General features: G+C 42.9%; 1 protein-coding gene across 2 annotated transcripts; it reads right to left on the bottom strand.

Annotated features, from left to right (window-relative positions):
- Nucleotides 1–2,463: 2,463 nt before the first annotated feature.
- On the bottom strand, nucleotides 2,464–6,469 carry LOC102920742 (melanoma-associated antigen B3-like). 2 transcript variants are annotated; one of them, XM_006987529.4, is made up of 2 exons: nucleotides 6,383–6,469; nucleotides 2,464–3,790 (listed from the first exon to the last, which is right to left on the bottom strand). In XM_006987529.4, exon 2 carries the CDS (start codon nucleotides 3,727–3,729, stop codon nucleotides 2,731–2,733), a length of 999 nt encoding a protein of 332 aa, XP_006987591.1. In that variant the 5' UTR covers nucleotides 3,730–3,790; nucleotides 6,383–6,469; the 3' UTR covers nucleotides 2,464–2,730. The 2 variants fall into 2 exon arrangements, with proteins under 2 accessions (XP_006987591.1, XP_015861540.1); XM_016006054.3 differs by lacking the exon at nucleotides 6,383–6,469 and adding an exon at nucleotides 4,642–5,204.
- Between the last annotated feature and the right edge of the window lie 1,502 nt (nucleotides 6,470–7,971).

The following is a 7,971-nucleotide window of genomic DNA, read 5'->3' as shown; positions in this document are numbered from 1 at the left end:
TTTACTGTTGGGGTAGGTGATCCTCTGGCCGACAGCCCTGCCTAGCATGTTATTTATTCATGTTGCTAGATCACAGATTCACTGGGAAACACCAAATTCCTAAAATTGACCAGTTCCTCTCTACTAGAGGAAAATCGTAACACAGGAAGGGACCTTGGACAGATGCTTCTTTAGAAAAACACAGGTTTGTTCTTTTCTTTTTTCATTACAAGTCAGATTTAGCCTCCTATGTTTACATTGAAAATGTTATAATTTTCAAAAAGAAAATTGTGCAGAATGGTGGAATATGAGTGCATTATCTGATTTGCCCATGTAATCATGGTTTTATCAATATTTTCTATCTTTCATTCTCACTGTATCTCAGATTTTTTTTGCTTTAGTTATGTGTTTCAAACTAGTGGATTAGCCACTAAATCTCTCTTTGGAAAAAAATATCAGGATCCTAACCCCAGGGTCTAGCTGGGTATGACCACCTCATTCTCTCCTGCATGCACCCTCCCCAATGCCCAAGATCTAGCCTGGGATCTTCTTGGCTTAGTCTGGTCACCACTGCCTGAGCTGTCCCCAAAGTCTACACTTTTGCCAAGATCTGCCCAACACCACATCCAACCTCTTGGCCAAACTAGATCCTGAACAGCTTTTTCCAATCTAAAGGCCCCTTTTGAGCCACATCTAACCTGTTAATTCAGTCATAGCCTGCACAGCCTTCACCAGGTGAGTCTGCCTCTTCCCATTCACCCTCTCTAATCTTCTACATCGACCAAACTACATCTACAGACCAAACTCCAGACCCCTATCTTGTAGGAATGCCTAAGTGTGTATAAGACATGTAGAACTATGGAAATATTTTTTAAAATAACAATTCTTGTTATGATTCATTTTCCTTTGATGTTATAGTGACCACACTGTTTTTAAAGCCAGGTTCTATATTAGAAATTATATCACATTCCAGGACAATGAAAACACTACTAGATAATGTGCTACTTAGCAAGGAAAACTAAATACTATGTTTTCCTATGAAAAAATCAATTACTTTTTAAAGCAATTTTTAAAACTTTTTTTTTAAGATTTATTTATTTTGTATACAGTGTTCTGTCCGAATATATGCCTTCATGTCATAAGAGGGCGCCAGATCTCATTACAGATCTTTGTGAGCCAACATGTGGTTGCTGGGAATTGAACTCAGGACCTCTGGAAGAGCAGCCTGTGCTCTTAACCTCTGAGCCATCTCTCCAGCCCTGAAAGATCAATTTCTGTGTGAGGTCAGCCTTCCCCAGTTGATGCAGCACAATGTTTTTAAAACGTACTTCCTCCCTTTGAGGTGCCATTCCAGTAAAGTCACTTTAAATTTTATCCCTCTTAGCCCCTACTGAAAACGTTTGAAAGTTGCCAAATTGCATACAGTGTAACCTGATTAGTGCCCTCTTAAGAGGGCAAGCTCTGGATTCCCCAGCATATCACTCATTTCTCAGATTCTGTGTGTATAGAACACTCGGGTTATTCAGCAATCTTTAACTCCTGACGGGCTTACAGGATACTTTCTGTCCCTGCCAGTTTTCTCACAACCCCCCACAAATAAATGCCAAGGACATTTTGCCTTTCACAGCTTCATTTCTCAATTCTGAAGGTTCCTGTTCCTCACTCCCACATCCTAAGCTATCCCACCTGGTAGCCTCATTTAAATTATTTCCCACGGAAAGGCTTGAAGTTTCCTAAGACCCAACTTGGCATTAATCAAATAATTTTCATTTGATTATTTTCTTGTAAACATTCCTTCCTAGCCGGGCACTGGTGGCACATGCCTTTAATCTCAGCATTTAGGAGGCAGAGGTGGGTGAATCATTGAGTTCAAGGTCGGCAAGTTCCAGGACAGCAAAGGCTACAGAGAGAAATCCTGCCTCAAAAGACAAAGAACAAAAACAAAAACAAAACAAAAAAACCCAAACAAACAAAAAAACCCAAAAAATACCACCACCAGAAAACCACTTCCTTCCCTCCATTAATTGTACTGGTTAATTACTACCTCTTCTTTATCTTAGCCCTCCCAGTACTAGCATGGAGTTTTCTAAGAGAATATGGTCAAATGACTGTTATGAAACAGATAAGTATATGAGCATTTGGGCCTAACTGACTACTACTTAAGTCCACATTTTTTAATTAAAATATTCTCATACAATAAATTCTGATCACATTGTTTCCCTTATTCAACCTCCTCCCAGGTAAATAAACCAAAGACATTTGTTTAACTCTTTTATTAAATATAGAGAAAAAGTTTTAATGCAAATATTAACCACATTACTATTTTTCTATTTCTCTATTTCATATATTCTACTGTTGAACTATTTAAAATTTTAGAGAAATGTTTTTTACAATTCTATCTTATTTTGAAGTAGATAGATTAGCTAATAAAAGCTTCGCCAATTTCTTTTATAATGAAACTCTTTCTTTTAACACTGATGAACATGTGTGAACAATATAGTCTTTATTAAACGAATCATACTGATAGATTAAAAAGAACATTTGAAAAAAATGAAATTAAACAAAAGGCAGATAATTTTCCAAACTGCCCATACAGAACAGGAACACAAAGCTATTCACCACCTTCCCTCTAGCTACACACAGTCCTTCACTACCTCTTTCAGTAGCTGCCCTCTTGAACTCCAGAGTAAAATCAAAAAGCTCTAACTTGCCCAGATGTGGGAGGACCTGTTTGACATGGTTGTGGAACACTTAACTGCCGTGGATTAATGTGTCACTGAGTATGCCTGCAGCTCCAGCTCGCTCTTCCTCATCTCTCAGAGCCTCATCATACCGGGACTGGAAGGCACTGGGAACTGTGTGGTTGATCTTAGCCCAAAACTCCAGGATCCTCATCTTGCTTGTCTCAGCATGAGATCTGGGGCCCCACCGAAACTCATAGCTTGCAGGATGGCTGTTAGGCACCTGACGGTACTCCAGGTATTTAAGCTTCACTAAATCTTGAGTGATAAGCTTCCTGGGTTCCCCAAAAATGAAATGTTTCTTTCCATCATATATTTTCATCTTGTTCAGGAATTCCCAGATCTTTTCCTCGCTGGCACAGTTTCCTTTCAGGAATATCACACCTAGGAGATTCATTAGCAGGCCAGTCTTGGGAAGTCCCCTGCCTCTAGTCACAGTGCCATTGTTAGGGAGATTCATTTTGCTGACAAGGGTATAGGAGTGCTTTATAGAATCCACTTCCTTTAAGTCCACACCGAATACCACCTCTATGTTGAAAGAAGCTTTTTTGAGGATTTCAAAGAAGCGTTTTCTATGCTCTTTGGTGATCACCTTCAGCACATCTGCTTTCAGAATGGGCTTTTTCATTTTATACATCTGCATCATGTATTTTACTACCACTCGGACTGTGCCAATCAGAGAGCTTCGAGGGGGCTTCATTGTGGAGGATGAGGCCTTGGAAGAATCCTGTTTTCTCTTATTTCTGTAGTTACCTCCTTTATATGACCTTGTAGGAGAAACACACTTAGACTCACTGGTAGAAAAGGCTCTCTGAGGCACCTTGGAAGTGCTTTGTAGCCTGCAGGCTGATTTTGTACGGGTAGTAACCCCTACATAAGGAGAAGTTGGAAGTAGAGAGCTTTTCTCCTTCATTGCAGGGGCCTGAACACTCTGGAGATCTCGGGTCTCACCTTCGGTCTGGTGGCATATTTCTCGGGCGTGGAGCTTACTCTTCTGACCCCGAGGCATGATGATCTTGTTCAGGAACAATACTCACGAGTGTAGGCTAGCAAGCCAGTGCTGCAGTCACCTGGAAAGAGAATGGGATTGCCTAAGTACCTCCAGCATAGACACAGACATAACTCTTGGCTTTAAGGAGCCCACCTTTTCAGGATTCCGAGAAAGTTGCTGTCCTAAGAAGTCAGGGGGTACTTGTTCTGCTCAGCCTGTCCTCTGATCACATTATGAAACTAAAGTGTGCTTTCCACTGCGGCCTGCCCTACTCCCTGCTTGGTGTGTACTGGGAATGCAAGCAGTGGTGGCAGGCTTAAGTCTGGTGGAACCCCCTTTCCTCTGCGGGGGGGGGGGTGGGGGGGGGGTGGGGGGTGGGGGGGTGGGGTAAGATCTCTCAGCTTCAAAGCCACTGCCATTATCATCTCAAACTGTTAGCAGTGCCTGGGCCCCTTCCTTGTGCTGCACTTATTTTTAATAACTCCATTTAACGCCCCCACCACTTCCTTGGGCCCCTAAGACTAAATGAAAGAACGCCTGAGCCCTCAACACTTTCTATGGGTCACTCAGTTCTAAGAGCTGACACAGGCTCCCTGATGTTCTCAGTCCTCATTCAAGGGCCTCACTGTGTCTTTAGGTAGGACCTCATGCTCCTCACCTCACATTAGAGACTCAGTAGGCTAAGATCACAAAAAAAGAATGCATACACACAATTGATCTTCACACCTGGGCTCCTCAGAGTTGTGAACCAGGTATGGGAGAAGGTATTCTGTCATGGCCTCTTTCTGGTAGGAGAATTAATTAGTACAAGTCTTTTTTTAGGATCTTGACCTAGAGTCTGGTAATGTTTTGGGTCTCCTATGGAGAACTGGAGTATACAATAAATTTAACGTAATCACTCTTGGAGTAAAGAAACTGACATCTACTGACCTTTTTCTGGAGAGGCCCATGACTGAGAAGAATAAATGAAAACTCATTTTTGTACACTTGCTTTCTTCAGTTATTCAAGTCTCCGACCTTGACACCCCACCAGTTCCCAAGGTCTTGAACAGGACAAATACCTATTGTCTGGAGCCTTAGAGAAATGAGTGTGGGAACACCGCTCTGTGTTTCTGTTTCCAGTGGAGAAAGATCCTCTGATTGGGATGGAAGACCTCCAACTTGTCTTCACTTAATGCCCAGAAGTATTCTGCACACTGAGTCCACTGGCTGCTCTGTTAGATAACACTTTCCTTTCTGAGACTTTCTGTGAAAAACTTAGTATGACAGGTTTACTGGGGCCACACAGGGCTGGAGTGACCCCAGGGGACAGATTCAGTGGGACCCTATAGATTGTAAAGATGGAATTGATCTCCTAAATCCAAAGTCAGGGTTTTAAACTTGAATCCAGATGACTCCAAGAAATTCATCTCTAATTGATTAGACAGACGCTAAGTCTTTCTTCCAAGGCCTGGTATCACGAGATAAATGAGGATGACCTACATCCTGCCACTGTCGCCCAGGTTTTCTCCATACTGACAACAGGGATGTGTTGCTAAGGAAACCTAATATTATAGAATCCATGCTTTTTGGTCCTCAACCTATCAGGTAGAGGTAGGGATTCTGAGCTGTTCTGACCTGAGTAATGTAAACTTGAAATGAAACCTTGACTTTCTTTGGTCACCATTAGGAGTAATCATTTCAAGCCTCAATGGGCTAATCTCTGTAAAGATTCTCAGATATGACAGGGGATACAGGATTCTTTGAGACTCCCTAATTTGGGGATGTGTCCTTCAATCACCACTCAGTTTCTCAACTGATTTTGAACAAGACTCCTCCCTTGCAGAACCAATAGCCTACCCATTACATCCCATTATGTTGTTTTCTCTGACTCTCCGGGAACAAATGAAGAACACTTCAATCATGGAATTAACTCTGTCTACTGAATGATTTTTCTGCATCCTAGGATCCCTCCTTATACCAACACAAGTTCGATAGCCACAAACATCTTCCTCTCCTTCCATGGTCTTTTGAGTGAAAATCCAGATACACTAAAAAAGAGAACAGCTTTCTCTGGGTCCCCACAGAACTGAAAATGGAGTTGGCTCTTTTGGCATCTCCTCTTTTAAGTTGTACACTGGTAAACCCAAAGGATACCTCACTATACTGACTGAAGTCCCTCAGCCGCCAAAGGAAGCCACATGCTTCCCAAGAGGAAGCAATGTAGGCAAGACCCCCATGGTGCTCATGGCTGAAGCTTCTCAGTCCAGCAGATTTGTGAGAATCCTTGTTTAGGGAACAATTCCTCTACTCTCATCCTCCCAAGGGCCTCTTGGCTTTACTTTGGTTTTCAACAAGAACTCCCGGTATCAGAACTGGGGTCCCCACCCACTGTATTCTATTAGGCTGTTTGCTGAGTCCTTCCAGGCAGAAATGAGGAGCATGCCAAATTCCTGTTTATGGGCTTCACAGAGTGAATTCAGTGGAGCAAGAATCCTCCCTATAAGGACTCAAGGCCTCCACCTTCAAATATAGCGTTCGCCTTGCTTAGTTCTTACAGAATGTGTATAAACTAAATGGCTAACACCCAGACCAATAGGAAACAGAGTTGAGTCTTTTGATAGCCCCCTACCCCACTCCTCCACTTTTAGTGAGTGGTTTAGTAGAGCTAGAAATCCCTTGTGGTACTGACCTGAATCACAGACCTCCTAAGTGAAGTTTTCACCCCCTTCAGTCAGCTGATAGGACCTGCGCATAGGGTGCACATCTCCCTATGTCGGTTGGCAGGGCCGAGGCAATGGCACGGCCCCCACCCCCAGTCAGCTGATAGGATCTGGGCAAGCGCACATCTCCCTATGTCGGTTGGCACGGCCGAGGCAAAGGCATGCTCCCCCTCAGTCAGCTGATAGGATCCAGGCAAGCGCACACCTCCCACAGTCCACTGGGAAAGCCTCCCCTGGCACTCCCTGCTGGAGGTTCTTAGGTCTAACAGCAAGGGCCGAATAGCGCCTCCTTAGTTTGGGGAAAAGCTTCTCTCATCAGTACGCGGGGTGCCCCAGCTTTACTGTTTTTGACCAAGACCTCTCTCATGCATATCTGGGGCTAATAACATCCTATTAGGCTACTTGTTGTGACCATGACAACAGAGCTGGGGAGCACACCAGAAATTTACCATGCTGACTCAACAGAGTAGATTCTGAATCCTGTGTTCCCTCCCTCTATAGACTCTCCATTTGAAAAAAAAAGTTTTATTTTTATTTTATTTTTTATTTTTCGAGACAGGGTTTCTCTGTATAGTTTTGGTGCCTGTCTTGGATCTCACTTTGTAGACCAGGCTGGTCTCGAACTCACAGAGATCCACCTGGCTCTGCCTCCTGAGTGCTGGGATTAAAGGCATGTAACACTGCTGCCTGGCTTATGTTAGTATTTTTTAATTTAAAAAATTATTTAGTTTATTTCATGTGCATGAGTGTTTTGCCTGCAGGTATGTACATCCATGTGCATGTATGGTCCCCAACAAGGTCAGACGAGGGTATAGGATCTCTTAGAACTGGAGTTACACACAGTCATGAACCTCCATATGGGTCCCTGGGAAACAAACAAATGCTCTTAACTGAGGAGTTATCTAGGCCTTGATGGAAGTGGTCCTAATTGCCTCATCTATGCATTCTATTTCAATTCCCTTAGACAAAGACTTTTGGAATCCCTTAGGGATTTAGGCTTAAGACTAATGAGTACGTGGTGGCTTTTATTCAGACTGTTAATAATACTCTATTGCACAATGGAAATTCCCTGAGACCTTTGGGTGTATTTGAAATAAAAGGGAATTAGTAGATGCAAGGAAGGCCACTCAGGCAGGTGGTGGTTCAGTCTCTGTTTTGCTTTTTTTAAATTTTTTAAATATTTTTTGGTTTTTCGAGACAGGGTTTTTCTGTGTAGGTTTGTGCCTTTCCTGGAACTCACTCTGTAGCCCAGGCTGGCCTCGAACTCACAGAGATCCACCTGGCTCGCTTTTTTTAAAAAGACAGATTTGAGGCCCAGAGAAGCCTCAAACTCACTAACCTGAAATTCTTAATCCTCCTGCCTCTTCGTTTCCAGTGCTAGGATTACAAGTGTGTTCCACCACACCCATCAGGCCTTAATTTTGATTTATTCATTTATTTGTATTTTAGCATCAATTAACTATAAAACTATGATTCCTGGCATTTTCCCACACATGTTATATGTTAATACATATGAAGCCCCATTTCCAGCTCTCAGCCACTACTCCTATCCCCTCCC

This window comes from Peromyscus maniculatus, chromosome X, assembly GCF_049852395.1.
Source record: "Peromyscus maniculatus bairdii isolate BWxNUB_F1_BW_parent chromosome X, HU_Pman_BW_mat_3.1, whole genome shotgun sequence".
Classification (NCBI taxonomy): Eukaryota; Metazoa; Chordata; class Mammalia; order Rodentia; family Cricetidae; genus Peromyscus; species Peromyscus maniculatus.
This window is presented reverse-complemented; position numbering and strand designations above follow the sequence as displayed.

What these genes read in the sequence shown, in the direction of transcription:
- LOC102920742 (XM_006987529.4), bottom strand. Translation starts at nt 3,729, where the DNA reads ATGCCTCGGGGTCAGAAGAGTAAGCTCCACGCCCGAGAAATATGCCAC.